A 17,042-nucleotide genomic window follows, 5' to 3' on the forward strand; every position below is an offset into this window, starting at 1 on the left:
CCATGAGCACTTGAGAAAAATGTGTATTCTGTTGTTTTTTAGTGTATTTCTTTTAATCAGTTTACAGTCTTTCATGATAGGTGACTACCACATTTTACTTAGCCATTGTGCAAAAGAATGTCCCCTACAAAATTAAACTTCCACTTGGCAACATAAAGTTAATCCCGGACCCCCAAAACAGAAGTTGCAGGAGTGGAAAAATTAACAGACCTCTAGCTTCCTATAATGCAAGAGCTGAATGAACCACATTTAATTAAAGAAAGTGTAGGGTAAATAAATCTGGGCATTGTTTATGGTGTCTTAATAGATCTGACAACTCTCTGCAAAGTTACTCTGTTTTGAGAGTACTTAAAAAGCTTACGAGCATCTCATTATTTTTTTAAGGTCTTGGAGATGTATTTGAACTATTAATTGGCTGTCTCCTTAGTGCGTGCCTCTGCTGGAAAAATAAAGAAAATGCTTTCCAGCAGTCTTTCTTTATGCGGGATCATAAGTACAGCCCAAGTAGATGTTTTTTGTTTGTTTGTTTGTTTGCGGTACGCGGGCCTCTCTCTGTTGTGGCCTCTCCCGTTGCGGAGCACAGGCTCCAGACGCGCAGGCTCAGCGGCCACGGCTCATGGGCCCAGCCGCTCCGCGGCATGTGGGATCTTCCCGGACCGGGGCACGAAAGTGCGTCCCCTGCATCGGCAGGCGGACTCTCAACCACTGCGCCGCCAGGGAAGTGCCCAAGTAGATCTTAAATGAGAGGTCTAAATTGGAACTTTGTTTTGCATGATACTTATATATTAATTTAGGGTGTAAAGCAGGGGTCAGCAAACATTTTGTGTAAAGGGAAAGACAATAAACAGTTTAGGCTTTGGGGTCCACTTAGCGTGTATTGCAGCTATTTAACTCTGCCACTGCAGTGCAGAAACAACCATAGACAGTGTATAAACTAATGGGTGTGACGGTGCTCCAGTAACTTTTATTTACAAAAGCAGGTAGTGGGCTGGATTCAGCCAGACAGCCATAGTTTCATGATCCCTGTTCTATATGATTTTTCCCGTACTGGGATGTAGTTATCTGGGGAATTAGATGTGTCTAAAGATGAGCCTCTATAGAAAATTGCCTTAGGTATTTTAAATCCTATTTCTACTTGAGAATCTCTACAAGGTTTGGACAGCGCCCCAGTGTGGACCACATCAGGTGGTTAGAGATGCTCATGATCTTTTATTTCTCAGTAAGAGGAATATCTGAGAGGAACAAAAGAGAAAAAAACATTGGTGATAATTCTATCCATAGGATATTTTATTAGACTGCAAATTATTTGCTGTACGTTTCATATCTGGCACCTCTGGGTCAATGAGTCTAATGTTTTCGGACTCTGTATTCCCAAGGAAAAGACACTGAGGCGCATTTTTCTTATTTTAAAGGATGCTTTTTCTATGAGAATACAGTTTCTTTTGAAAGACTGATGTAATTCTATAGAGTATTCAGAATTGAGAGCATTTACACATATCAATCTGGAATCTTAAGGGCCCTGTAATTCACATTCACGATTAGGAAGTGATGTAGTCCCAAGATGGTAGTTAGGCTGAAATCAGATTGGGCCCTCACCTTATTGCTGCTTTCTTCTTAAGCAGCCTTGGACAAGAAATTGACTTTCCTGGCCTCCATTTTCTCATTGTCCATGTAAGAATTTTAAAAAATTTTCTATTCCTTAAGGACTTGCACCAAATTGTTAATACTGTCTCTGGGGTATAAAACTGACTGTGGTTACTGCAATGAGGGGCTTTAATTTTCTACTTCATGTACCTCTCTTTTATTTGCATGTACTATAATCAGCATGCATCATTTTATAACAAATAGATTTTTTAAAGAAATATTTAAATTCTACCAGAATTTATACCATAACATGAGTGTGGCAAAGAAATTGGCATTAAATATAAAAAGGAATTTTCAAGATTAAACATTTTCTACAAATATCAGGTGAGATCAGGTTACCTGACTACACCAATAAGAAATTATGAAATAGCATGTATTTTAGTTTCTCAATGAGCTTACTCAATTTATGCCATAATATACGTCCTTCAGCCTCTTAGATCAGTCTTCCTCTCATTTGTAATAAAGTTTCAAGGTACTGTTCTTATAGTTTCTGCATTCATGTAGTACATTATCACTTTATGATAAAGTTAGCTGATAATTCCTTGACTCTTTTTGCTGATGACCTTTTAAAGCTGCATAATTAGAATAAGTTGTGGTTACTGTATTGGAATCTCTATCCCATGGGCCAACAAGGCAGCACATTAATTCTCTGCATCACCCACTCCACGTGCAGTGCCCTCAGCACAAAGATATTATTCTTTGTAATTACATAAAGAAAGGGTCTATTTAGTGTTAACTGACCTTTCTGTGACTGATCAGCCTTTTCCACCAGTGAAGTAGAAATGTATATCATTAAAATGTGAGTAAATAGGAAACCTTTCTAAACTTAAACCATTCACATCAGGAGGTGCCCACGTAGAGGAGGTTGTTCAGTCTTTCATATGAAATGGTGAAAAGAGTAGCAGATGTTAAAAATGTATTTTAAAATATTGACAATTGAAATAGAGTTAAATTATAATAATGTGTAGGGATGTTTAAAAAGGAAATAGTATGCAAATATGTTTCTGTTTAACAATCTTAAACAATATTAGAAGACACATTATTAAATTCATATATATTCAGGATTAAATTTTTAAAGTTTATTTAACCAAGTAAAAAGAAAGTTTAGGGTAATTATTAGTACGGTGACTGTCACTTACTGAGGACATACATGTATTTGTTTAAATCGTGTATTTTAACTTGGAAAAATATATTGGGGATATAGATTACATTACACCGATTTTTACTCTCTTTTTCTCATTATATAATTTGTTTCTCTAATCACTTATACCAAATACTTTGAGGGGACTTTGAATTATATTGAATAAAATTGGATCAAATAAAAATTTAATAGCTAATGTAAGTGGCATCCATCTTTAGTGATCCCTAAAGCCATTGAGTAGCTGTAGGAGAAAAGCTACAGGCAACATGGAGGTAAATCTTCCTTTAGAAAAAAACAAACAAAAAACCCCCCACAAACCCATATTAATCAGGTGCTTTTTAATATTTAACAAGCATCTATGTTTCCAAGCCAGATTTTTCCCTGCCAAGAACATATACAACACTTTGTGTATGAAATATCTTTAGAATCTATTCAAAAACTGACTCTTCCTTGAAGCTTTGCCCCTCACTTTCACTGGGCTGCTCTCTCATGGAGCTAGTCTCATAGTTTGGATATGTCTTCCATCCTTCTTCATGTTTAATGTAATCTAATGTAGTTAGCTTTGGGAATGCCTCAAGTCCCCTATCTGATTGCAAGCTCCTTTGGCCCTGAAATTGTGTCGTTTTTCATGCTGGTGTCAATAATTCCTGGTCAAATATATACACTGGACAGAGTCAAAACATAATAAGGAAAAGCAGGGCTAATACCAAGTACTCATAAATTCCCAATGGATGTTTTCTGAGTTCTGAGAGGCAATGCTGTAGTGTCCATTAGTAAACTGTTGAGTAAACCAGCCATAGCCAAATGTGTAAGCCCGTCAGGGAGCTCAGACAAGGGGTCCTGTGTGTGGTCGCTTACGTGGGCGCTGAGGTGGAGGACCTAAGCAGAGCATCCGCTGGTGTCTGTCTAGCAGTGACAAGGTGGCAGGTTTTTATCAATGTCCTAAAGGTGCTCTTTGAACTCTCACAGTGTCCCCCACAGTGCTTTGTGTATACCAGTTGCTAATAAATTAGTGAATAGAGAGCATTTTGTCAAACATGATAATATGTAGAGTTTGAGGCATGTTACAACCTTGATGCAGAGGACTGATTTATGCATTTAAAAATCAAGAATGTTCAAGACTAATTATCGGAGAACTCGAGTTGGACAAGAGACTGGTTTCCATGGCAGCACAGACAAGGAAGTGGGTCCTGGGAGAGTTAAAACAGTTATGTGCTCCTTTGAGACTCCAGGGTATCGACACATATCATTCTCACAGACTTACTCCTTGGAAACACTGGGAGAGCTCTCGTTTTCTGTAGTAATTGGTGTATAGATTTTAAGGGAGCAGCAATACAGTAATGCCTCCATGCACACAGTAGGTGATGCATCTGAAAAGTATGCGTTTTCTCCGTGTCTGTTATATTGTTAGAGAATTAGCATGTATTTTAAGCATTTGTGTTCACCACGCTAATTCCCGCAAATCAAAGAGAATGCTTTTGAAGCAGTAGTGTTCACAAAGAGACTTGGAACCTCCATGTCTCATTTATTCTAGAGTCTGTCCCCTGCACATTCTGTGAATCAGTCTCAGTACTGATGCCTGCTTTAATAACATCAAAACATCACTGCATACAACACTACCAATCCAGTGCCCTTAACTGGCAGAGATGTACCAAAAGCAAATGTGGGGACTGTGGAGATTGGGTGGTATGATATCAATGGTGTAAGGCATGAGCATCTGTACAGGATCACATGCTACTGAAACACTGGTGCTTGGAGTGTTATGTATGATGCTGTGCATCAGTAAGATACTAAATATATGGGCACATTTCACTATTTACATTGTATCATTTTAAAGTCAAGAGATAACAGAACATTTAACATGATCTATGAAAGTCTAATTCACAAGTCATAGGAAACAATAATCTAATAGTCCTAAAGGGGCCAACAAAACATTGTTCTCAATTGACTCATCCAGTTTTCTCAAATATATGCTGACCCAAATGGCAGGACAGCTTATATCACCAGCCAAATAAAATGGTTCTTCTAAGATTCAGGTCACCGTTTATTTCTTCTATGAAGCCTTTTCTGACCCCGTTTTCCCCACCTGGTAGAATCAATTCAGGGTACTTCAAGAAATACCTCGAGGGGCTTCCCTGGTGGCGCAGTGGTTGAGAGTCCGCCTGCCGATGCAGGGGACACGGGTTCATGCCCCGGTCCGGGAAGATCCCACATGCCGCGGAGCGGCTGGGCCCGTGAGCCATGGCCGCTGAGCCTGTGCGTCCGGAGCCTGTGCTGCGAAACAGGAGAGGCCACAAGAGTGAGAGGCCCACGTACCGCAAAAAAAAAAAAAAAGAAAAGAAATACCTGGAATGGACTTGGTTCCACTCTGCCTCCTCCCGGTCTAGCCTGTAATCCCTGGTGAAAAGAGTTCACATCCAGCCTTCTCTTTAATCCCTGGAGTAATTATAGAGTTGGACGTACATGGTAAACCTGCTAACGGTTTGCTAAACAAATGATTGAGCAAATGAATAAATGAATGAAAGCTAGAAGTGAGGATGCTCTAGAGTAACATTGATCAATAAATATCAGCAATACAACTTTTGCTTTTGGTAGTTCTGGCAGCAAGTCAATTCTTTCGAACCGTGGGACTAGAGTGAGTGTGGTGCAGTCGGTGTAAGGACACAGACACGGCAGCAACAGCCAGCAGAGCCCTGGCAAGATGCAAGAAAGCAAGGAGCTGTCTGCAGAAGACTATTAACAACTAAGAATCAGGAGATGACAGACAGATCATCAGAAAAGATCATCTGAGACTGCCACACATAATCACATTAGGATCAGACAGTTAGAATTAGAACTGGGTCAGAAGATGACAACTCTCTTACGATGAATGCATAATTGAGAGAAGGACCTAGCCCATCTGCCCAGTGAACTGGATCCAAATGCCTGTATTAAGAGTAACTGAGGGTATAGATGACATTATAAATTTAGTCATAGGCACTAGGACTATTTTTTGTTTGTTTTTTGTTGTTGTTGTTGTTTGTGGTACGCGGGCCTCTCACTGTTGTGGCCTCTCCCATTGCGGAGCACAGGCTCCAGACGCACAGGCTCAGTGGCCATGGCTCACGGGCCCAGCCGCTCCGCGGCACGTGGGATCCTCCTGGACCGGGGCACGAACCCGTGTCCCCTGCATCGGCAGGCGGACTCTCAACCACTGCGCCACCAGGGAAGCCCGGCACTAGGCCTATTTTAATAACACTAAAACATTTGTAAATAGCTGTGTAGGTTTTCTACACCTACATGTACCATGCAAATATTTTGGTCATAACCATCTCTCTAGAATGTTTAGATCAAGTTTTTTTCTTGTACTCTCCTATGCCATTAGTCCTTCTTAAATTAAAAACAAATGATCCCCTCCACCCTTCACTCAAAAAAAAAAAAAAAAGTTCAAATGGATTTAGGCTTTCTCCAAAGTAAGTGTATCTGGCTGGACCTCCAGAGGTCTCAACATGTAGCATTACTCTGTTGCAATCAACTGTAGTCCAGAGTTGTGCAGGCCTCAGCTGTAAAGGTCTATGCACTTGACACACGGTCTTGCCAGTGAATATATCAGGCCTAATCAAATCACGGAATATGGAATTATGTAGATCAAAAACCCAAGACTGGTTATAGGTAACCAGCATACCCATATTGACTTACAATGAAAAGTAGCTACCAAGGGGACCAAGTTCTAATTTCCTTCAGCAGTCCAATGTATCTATGTCAACAAGCTATGTGTTAGCCAGATTTATGAAAAGAGGTTGGTGGAAATAGGCTCAGAACAAGGTAATTGTGTTATTTGATCTGATTGTTTAATGTCGTTAGGTTTTATAAAGATGGCATTGTGTAGAGTTAGAGAATGCTGGCTTATGTTTATGAAGGAGGTATACTGGATGGTGCAGAGTATGGGATCTGGAGCCAGTCGGCCTGGGTACAAAGCCAGGTCCTCCACTTAATATGTTTGTAACCTTGCACAAGATGCCTGGTGTTTCGGTTGCTATGGGTGCATAACAAATACCCCAAAACTTCATGGCACAGGATCCTATGTGTCAGAAATTTGGACAGGACGTAGCAGGGCCAGCTTGTCTCTTCTCACACACTCTAAACCATCATCTGGATGACTTGAAGACTAAGCATTGGAATCATCTTCAGATGACTCATTTACTCACAGTTGATGCTGTTATCTGAGACCTGAGCTAGGGTTGTTTACTGGAACAGCTACAACACCAATAACCTCTCCATGTGGCCTGAATTCCTCACAACATAGTGGCTGGTCCAAGTGTAAATGTCCCCAAGGAGAGAGCCAGGCAGAAACTGTATGCTTTTTTTTTTTTTTTAATAAACTAGCTTTTTCAATAAATTAGCTCTTTTAAATAAACTAGCCTGGGAAATCACACAGCAATATTTCCACCATACTCTATTGGCTGGAGAAGCCACAAGTCTCTCCAGGTTCAAGGGAAGGAGATATAGACTGTTCTTGATAGGGAGTGACAGGTTCTGGAAGAACATATGGGAATGAAAATATTTCTGTGGCCATTTTTGGAAAATACAAGTTGCCTCACCTGACTTCTCATTGACTTTCCTTCCCTGTCTGTAATTATAATAACTAGGACAGTAGCCATTCCATTATGTGTGGAATGCATAAGTTAACATTCAAATTCAGCCTTATTTCTAAGTTCTTGTCTATATATCACAAGGTGAAACATAAATAGATGATATATGGTCTATATTTGTCCAAAAAGAACTCATTTCTCATTATAATTCCCTATTCCCCACTGACCCAGTGGGAGAGGGAAAGGAGAAGGGGAAGAGTGAGAAAAAGAAGCTGAAAATAGAGAAAGTGGAGGGAATATCCTAGATGAAATATATGGCTTAAAGAATAATAAAGGTCAAGTGGAAAAAAAAGGGAAAACTACTATTTTGATATCTTGGGGTCGCAATCTGCCTTCATCTTTCAGCATTTTTGGTGACAGAAGAGGCCAGGTCTTGCTTTAGCAATGGTTTCTCATTACTTTTAGGATCATGGGCTAATTAGGTAATTCAAAAAGAAACCCACTGTGTACAGTTTCAAGGGAGTCACGTGCCTTGTGAAAATCAACGATGTACCCAGAGAAAGAACTCTTGCTCAGTCTGGACAATGTGGTATATCCTTAGAATAATGTCCAAATACTCAATTGAAAAACATATTGTATGAATTCTTTTTATATACATCCTTAAAATCTTCACCTCTGAAGTAGTATAGTATCAAATAATACAAATAAATGTGCGTCATTGTAATATCATCAGTAAGTTGTTCCACGGAAGTGGGCCAATAAAATGTGTAGTTCTAAAGTGATAACTGCATACATTTCCTAACTGTTTATTCTGTGTATTCATTCATTCATTTACTAAAAACTTGGATACCCACTAATGTCAGCTCTGCTTTGTACAATATATCTTACAGGTAAACAAAATGATGGTGTCAGCCCTCATGGAATTTATAAGTAATTTTTGTTCACCCTTTATAAACATAATCTTTATTTCCTAATAAAATATTGGGGTGATAAGCTGAATATACCCCCAAACATCAAAGTTTAACTAATAATTTGAGATAACAGAGAACAAACCCTCCTCAAGCTAAGTATTTTCTTTACTAAATTCTAGGCAACATGGAAACTATTAACAGACATTCAACCTCTCTTCTCTTTATCAATCCATATTCCCAATGTTTCATCTTAATAATCATTAATAATGGGAATTGAATACATACCAATAAATCTGGCTTTGAGAAAGTGTTTATTCAGACCTTTGGAATGAGTTTAATGCATATGGAAAACAGAAAAAAATGCAAAAGATTGTAAATTCTATACTCTGATTATATATTTCTATGATTTTTAAATGTAAATCTTTCCCATAAGACCACAAATTCTTGAGTTTCACCATTACATCTTAAATCTTGGCATATAGTAGTTACTAAATTAAAAGTTTTGAATAAGCAACTGAATAAAAATGAGAATGAATGAATGAATAAAATAATATTGTAAATCAACTCAGAGTGCAGTTATTTTAACCTATAGAGATTACAGTCAAATTTTTCTTTAATGGTTTTAGAAACAAACTTTTTGTGTAAGTTTGCGTTTAGTCAAGACCTTAAGTAGGAAGACTCTACTGATAAGATTTAGCTGGATTGAATTTAAAAGCATGTAAAAGCCATCTACTTCTGTTATTAGTTCCTTCTTTCTTCTCACCCTTTTATTATATTGCCAACTCCAACTTTTGTGCCTTTATTTAATATCTTCTACTGCTTGCTGTTCAACTCCAGTAGTGGTAGCATTATTTCACCTGGACACATATCCACCAATAATTATCATTCACTGTTTGCTTCATTTGCATGTTATAATACCATTGGTTAAAATTAAACCAGTCAGAGTTGTGAGGTGGAACCACAGTTAAACATAAAAAAACATTTTCAGTGTCAGCAGAATACATTATTTAAAATTAAAAAACTTAAACTTCGTTGCACATCTGAAGGTCACTGACTTTCAGGAATAGGTAGTGAATTGGTAAATCCTTCTATACATTCATTACTGAGAAATGATAATGTAAAGTATCATGACTGATGTAACAATGTTTTGAAGATTCATTGGCCTAAATACACAGTTTAGTTTCTTAGTATCTACTCTAATTATGGCATATAAAACAGTAACAACTGGTGTCATACAGAAATTGAAAATACAATTGTTTGGAAATAAAACTGTACATTACACAATGAGCAAAGCATAAAGTACCAAATATATCCCCAATTAAGTACCATTAAATAAGTTTTAAACAAATTCCACAACTTTTGTAGCACTCCTCTCAAATTCAACATTTATAATAGTCATCTGGGTCTTGAAAGAAATGTAATAGAGAAGTAGACTATCTCAGGTATCAGAATGTGCTTAAGTCAAACAACAAACAAAAAACTCAAAATGATTTCTTCTCATGCCTCCTTTAGAACATGTATCAAACTTCAAATTAATCACTTGAGGATTAGATTTTCCTATTAGTGTTAAGATATCAAAAAGAATTGTAACCATCTTTTCAAAGGTATCTCCACCAAAGAAAAATATTCATAGACACTTTGTCCTCCTACCAAAAGATAATTCTGTGATTTTAAGCAAGTTTATTAGGTAGAAGTTTCTAAAGTTTTAAATTATTGTGCCAGAATTAGGACAAGGACACTTAAAATGGTTCTCAGTTCATCATTTTGGCTTTTTGAAGAACACCTATGACATAGTATTAATCATTAGAGATCAATATGGATACCAGGCTTTCATGAGAAATATGTTTGTTGACCTTAATAAATCTTCTTCAAGTGTGTAAATAGAGAAATATTTGTACAGGCAATTTTCTGCTGAATTACATTTCCTCCATGCGCATTCTCATACTGCGATATATTTTTTAACAACTTATACTAAAGGTTTGATGTGATAGCAGTTTTCCCAAAGAGACATTTTTAATTGCTTCACAATGGTTATTTTTATATCTTGTTATTTAATCATCATTATCATTGTCATGATTAATCTGCATTTGTATGTTTTGAAAACTTTCTGCTTCTATAAATAATGTTGTAACAAATAAAGCTTTTTGATTAGGATAAATTTCCATAAGATGAGTTACTAGATTAACAGGTTTGAAAATATTTAAGGCTGTTGATAAATTCCATATTTTTTGAAGCAGCCAAAGAAAATTTTCTGTGCTAGAAATGTAAAAAGAATCAACAGCTAAACTGAATCACACCTCTAACTTAAAATGAAAGGCAGCCCCTAATTTGTGAGTGGGTAATGTTAGTAAAAGTTACATTCTGAGGGTTTTGTATTAGATTTGACATATATATATTTAGTCATGGGGAGTGCTGTAAAGTTCTCAGCTGCTCACAGAGCAGATTTAGCTTTGAATATAGCTAAAGTATACTAGTAACAAATAATGGCTTTCTCTGGGTGCTTCTAAACGTTGAGTTCCTTGCTCCTCGTCTTTTTTACTCTTTACTTCTCTGCGTTTTGAATGTTTTCTGTGAGTGCCACCACTCTGAACCTCTTGGAAATAGGATTCTAAGCTTCCAGATGTCTTCTATCTACTTGAGCACTGGGGCTTGAGAAAACGAAAAGGGGTGGGACATTGGAGGAAGTCTTCTGGAATGCTGAGTGAAGCCTCCAGGACTGGGTACTTCCCAAGGCATTGTGGAGGGAGGTCTGGGAAAGAAGGAGAACAAAAGTCAGACAGACTCAGATGAATCAATGTTCAAAAATAAATAAATAAATAAAAAGACCATTTGCATCAAGAAAGAAAATTATTAAATCCAAGGAGGATATTAGTGTCAAGGGAAGCATCTTTTTGGTTTTATTTTTCTACAATATATAATGTAATACTTTTAGATAATTCAAATGTAAAAATTCAAACATAAATTACAATGATTTAATTAAGTACATATATATATTTATCTTCTAGAAAATACAAGATGTTTCACTAGAAGAAAATCTACATTTAGCTCGAGAGTATCAGAAATTACAGAATATATTCTTAACGGTAAAGGACAACTATTTCAACCTATATGAAAAACAGCTATCACTTGATGGTTTGATTCGAGATAAGAAACAGGTAAGTTTTTCATATTTTTCTAAAATAATGATTTACTTGACGTATGTATCACAAAAAGTAACAAGTAGTCAGTCATGGGGTCTCCAATCTTATGGTGGTCTTTTATATGCCACCAAATGGCATGTTTTCTTTTTGTAAAGTTTTGTTTTATATTTTTATCAACATTTTGAAGTTGAATTTTGAAAAAATATTTGAGAAATGAAAAAGCATACTTTCTAATCCACAATGTTATACTAATTTGCTTTTAATTATTGTGCCCTGAACTACCAAATATTTGTAATGCATAGATTTAAATATATCATCATATATTTCAAATTTCAGTTCCATATGTAGGTAACTTTCCATGATATACCTTTAATTCTTCCTCATGATGTATGGGCTCCATATTTTGGTTCCTATTTTCTTATTAAATATGAGGCTTAATTAGAAACTTGGAGAAACTTGACCTCTCTGGTTTCTGGAAATCACCAGAAATTCTAAAATATTTTGTAAAATCTTCTATAATACTAAAAGTGGAAAAGGAAAACACACAATATGCCCACAAATCCAAAAGCAAAGAGAAAGGTCCATTCTTAGAGTGTTAAGATACAGCCACTTCCTCTATATTCTTCTCCAGTTACTCATTGACAAGAAAAGTTATTTTCCTTTGAATCTTTGTTTCTTCCCAGAATTTAAATTTCAAAAACTAGAGGCATGATTAATTTTTAACAATTCACCTAGCTGTAAAAACCAGTAGATTGCTAATGAATCCTTTCTCCTGTTGTCACCGAGATTACTACACTATCAATTAGTAGCTTAAAACTTCAGTACTATATTTACTATTATGGAATATAGGGAGGACAGGCCAGGATTTGAGTGTAAGCTCTACCAATTACTAGCTCAGTGATCTTGGCAAATTATTTACCCTTTAAGACCTCAGTTTTCTCATCAGTAAAGTGAAATTTACCTCAGAGGAAAATTTTGATTAGGAATAAAAAAGAGACCAACTGCCATAGTTACTTTGAAAATAAAATTACTATGCAACTGTGAGTAACTATTACATTACATTCATCTACTATGCTGCTTATAAACAGCCTTTGTTTCCCATCCATCTACTCTCACGCAAGTTAAAGCTTCCAAATATAATGGGAGAGAGAGTGTGTATTTTTCTCTTAAAACATTTGTATTGAAGTAGTAGCAAGATGAAGGTAGATCAAGAAATAAGTGTGTTTGGAAAAGAATTAAGAATACAACTATATGCCAAAATTTTAGTGTCCTCAAACCATTGTGCAGGATTCAAAGAAAAGATATCAGTGTATCCATGGAGGTTTTGCCAATCACTTCACGCATTTGACATTGTTATTGAGTTTAAACATATTTCATTTGTTGCTGATAATTTAGGAGGATAAAAGAATCAATGGCTATACTGTATTCCCTTTTCTAACCAGGAGGGGAAAAAAATAAATTTTTATCTATAGTTGTTATCAGTTTGTATAGAATCCTTTGGTGGCAAATGACAAATAAATTAGATACCTGCATAACTAGTGAAGAATTCATGCCTTTAAGAAAGATCCCTAAACATAGTATTTCCATAGTAAGAACCAAGTTGTCTTCATGTCATTTTTGGAATTAAAGCACATCCTGATTCAAGATCCAAGGAGTGAGACCCTGGTATAAACAGACAGTGGAGCATGCCTAGAGATTGGGTTTATGTTTGTGATGATCCCTCAAACGAATCATTTTTAGCACACCTGTTTCAGGGAAACTTTCAAAGATTTATTTGTACTTCCAATCATTTTTCATTTCCATTCTTCAGCGATGGAGGTCATTAAGTGCAGGCTGCCCTTGTCGGTGTCATGTAGGATCAATTTGCTGCAATGGACAGAGAGGCCTTATTGATGCTGTTAAATCTGTCAGTGAGAAATCATATGTCATTAGCGTCTAATGCACTGCTTACAGGATGGAATTCGGCCATCAAAACCGAGAAAACCCTTTAATATTTTAGACCATTCTCTTGATAGTGCAGCATTTCCCTTGACCAGTTTAGTTTTGGGTATACAGAAGCGCTGCTCAACCTCTGATTGCCTTGTTGAATTTCCTTGTCAGATAAAATGGAATTTTTTTGTATCTCTTTCCTGTTTTAGAATAATTTCATTGATTTTCATTAATGAACGTATTTCATTGATGAACGTTCATCATTGATGATGAACGTATTTCATTGATGAACGTATGCCAAACATACATTCCGTTTGGCAGAGTAAATAATTATATTTTACTTACCATGCTTCTTAGGGAGTATTATTCTTTTTATACACATTATGCACTTTCCTACTTCTCAGTATTTTTAGACCAAGAGTAGCAAAGAAAGCCTAATGGAAGAGTAAAACAATTTAAGTACAAAAAATAATGTCCCCTTCCTTACCACAAATTTATGTACAGGTGTGGCTCAAATTTTAGAATGTTATAGTATTACTTTTGATGATAGAATTATGTCTGCTTCTTTTGCACATGTTTCTTGACACTTTCCTGTATTCTTTTTGTAATTTTACCCTTTAAAAATCAGAAACAAACAAAAACAATTATGCAAAATTCTTATTAGCCATGTTCATGGGTAATGATAGAACAGAATTTAGTCTAAAGCTTCTCAGATCTCGAAATTTAAAATCACACTAAAGAGGAATGAAGGAAAAATAACCAAAAAACAGGTTGTATTTCTATGTGAAAATGGACATTTTCATCATTTTCGTTGAAAGATTTCAGATATATTTTTCATATATTCTTTTTTTAAAAAAACATGAATATGTTGATAAAATTACCATGTGTTTGTTTTCATTGCTATCTCAAGTTCTTCAGGCCTGCAAAGAAAGGTAAGCTAAGCAAGCGTGCAATGTTAATGGTTCTGTTGGCTGAAAACAAGATCTCTTCCAAAACTGGTTAAAATATATTTTAGTTCTTTTATAAACCACTTATAAAGCTTAACCTTTGCCCTACTCCAATTCTCAGTGCTTTCACACTAAGGGAATACAGATTATTATAGAATCAGTCAGTGCTTAACAAGCACTTACGTGGACAGGTATCTGTGCCATGCAATTTGCAAACATTATCTTTGAAATGTCCCTCAGTAATCCTAGAAATTTTTCTATTATCATTATTCTCATCATCTCCTATATAAGATATAGAACTGAGATTGAGTGTGTCACATGGTAACCCGAGTAGAGGAAGACTTACTGAGATGGAAATAAAACTCAGGATTTTCCTACATCCAACCATTTCATAACCATGACACTACCACTCTACTATAACATTACTGAACAATTCTATACATGTCTCATTGGGTTTAAAAGCATGTAAAAGCCACATAAAGTATGCATTATGTCTCTAGTGTCCAACTGAAAGAGATTATTTTATTCACTAATTGCTTTTGTAATTTCATCCCATTGAAGGTACTTTTTCAATGATGATTTTCCAATGAGGAAAGGACTACCTCCTTAATTAGAAGCTATTTAATTTCCATAAGTATTATAGATAGGTTTCACAACTCTTAAATTGTAAAACCTTTGGACTAGGAGTGCCTTTAGAAATTTTACCCATCTCTTTTGAAGACTGTGTTACAGATGAGGAACCTTAGGGCCTGAATGGCTCAGGGATTTAATACATATACAGTTAATTAGAAGAAAAGTTGGTCTAAGACACAGTTGCCTTAACTTAGGTTCAAATGTTGTCTCCAAGAGACTATAGATGAGCATGTGTTGTGATATTTTTCCAAGGTTTGAAGGGACCAATAGCTGAGAAGTAATGAGTAACTGCCATGGATATGCTCAGATTGGAGCATCACCTTTTAGTGACCTGATCTTGTGAAGGAGTCATGTAGGGACATGAATCAGAGGACTACTCTGGAGCACTAAGGGGTGCTTCTGGACCTCACAGAATTCAAACACTTCATTCATTCAATTATTCAAAATAAATGATTAATCATCCACTGTACTGACAAAGATACAATAAAGGGCACAGGAATACGCCACCTCATCTCAGCTTCCATGCTGACCGCTGTGATCCCCAGAGTCCAGGGGATTCTTTCCTAGAATAGTCCATAGAATCAAAGCCCAACAGCATCCTCTCTTCACCCAGCCAAAGGACAAATCATGAATCTTTGCTCTTTAATCTATATCACCTCAGCCTCAATGGACAGTTTCCATCATAAATTCTCAAAAATATTTTATCATTCAGAGATCTCATTAGCATGTTTTCTCTTTCCTCTTTCAGTTTTCAAACGTGGGTTTCCTCTAAAACTCACTTTACATTGATTGGGTGAGAAGTCAAAGTCAATTCTAGCAGTGAAAAAAATTATTTTCCTATAGAAAATGTGAAAGCTGTTTTAGTTCTCATTTTTATATTTCATATTGCTTATTATCTTGCATGTATTAAAAATAGGCTTTGAGTGGTGATTTTTATGTGCTTATTTCAAAGTCGATAGAAATTCATTTCTTTGAAAGGAAAACCATAATTTTTAAATAATTTTTGCCTACAACAGGTATGTGATGACTTTGTCAGTATTCCTTCCTCTCTTAGGACACAGGTATATGAGCATGTGTGCGCGCGCACACACACACACACACACACACACACACACTTGTTCTAAAGGAGTTACCACACTTCATAGACTAATGAGCTTGAATAAAATTCCTACTGTCCCTTTCTCTAAAGAACTCTCAAGAGACCTCTGATCCCTGAGAATGGAATAGACAACTCGTCATTTTTGTTTTATCCTAATGAATCTTCCTTTTGCTATCCAAACCCCATGAGAGAAACACCAAAAACTAAGTATATATTTCTGGATAATATTTTAGAAAAGTCAGCTTGGCTTAAATCAATCTAATTCTTCAGTCTAATGCCAATTTTCAGTGAATTGTAGATTTATGTATCTTTTATGCAATTTTGAGAAGATAATCTTCTGGTAAAGTTATATGACAATAAGTAGCTTTTTAATGATAGCAACACCTTGAATGTGATTTATTGAGTGTGATGGGATCCCTGATATACCAAAGACACTCAAGGTAAAATTTTGTATACATATATATATATATATGTGTGTGTGTGTGTGTGTGTGTGTGTGTGTGTATATATTTATTTATTTATACATATATATATATATAAAAATGAGATCCCTCCCCTTGGAACACTGACAGGTTTTGGCACACTGCCAACAGTAGGGACCTATCAAGAATAAATCAGGCTGCTTAGAAGATCACAAAGGTTTGAGAGACAACCAGGAGCCTAGGGCAAGTTTTAATGATAAGTTTCAACTACAAAAGGCCACTCCTTCAAGACTGGGAGAGGTAATACATAGAAAGTGTTTTGCCTAATACATAGGAAAAAACACAGAGTCAAGCACAGTGAGAAAGGAAAGGAATATGTTCCAAATCAAAAAACAAGATAAAGCCTTAGGAAAGACCTTAATGAAACAGAAGTAATTTTCTTTTCCTGATAAAGAATTCAAAATAATGGTCATAAAGGTACTCACCAAACTCATGAGAAGAATGGATGAACACAGTGAGAACTGCAACAAGGGAAAATATAAGAAAGTACTGAAGAGAAGTCACAGAGGGACTTCTGTAGAAGTAGAATATGACAAATGAACTGA

At 36.1% G+C, this 17,042-nt stretch overlaps 1 protein-coding gene across 1 annotated transcript in view; it reads left to right on the forward strand.

Annotated features, from left to right (window-relative positions):
• The window catches only part of CCDC178 (coiled-coil domain containing 178), a 367,438-nt gene that overhangs the window by 225,934 nt on the left and 124,462 nt on the right, over nt 1-17,042 (forward strand). Inside the window, exon 18 of the mRNA XM_030876614.2 lies at nt 11,273-11,422. Within this exon, the coding sequence (XP_030732474.2) occupies nt 11,273-11,422 (150 nt within the window). The remainder of the gene's footprint in view (nt 1-11,272; nt 11,423-17,042) is intronic.

Source organism: Globicephala melas, chromosome 13 (genome assembly GCF_963455315.2).
Source record: "Globicephala melas chromosome 13, mGloMel1.2, whole genome shotgun sequence".
NCBI lineage: Eukaryota > Metazoa > Chordata > Mammalia > Artiodactyla > Delphinidae > Globicephala > Globicephala melas.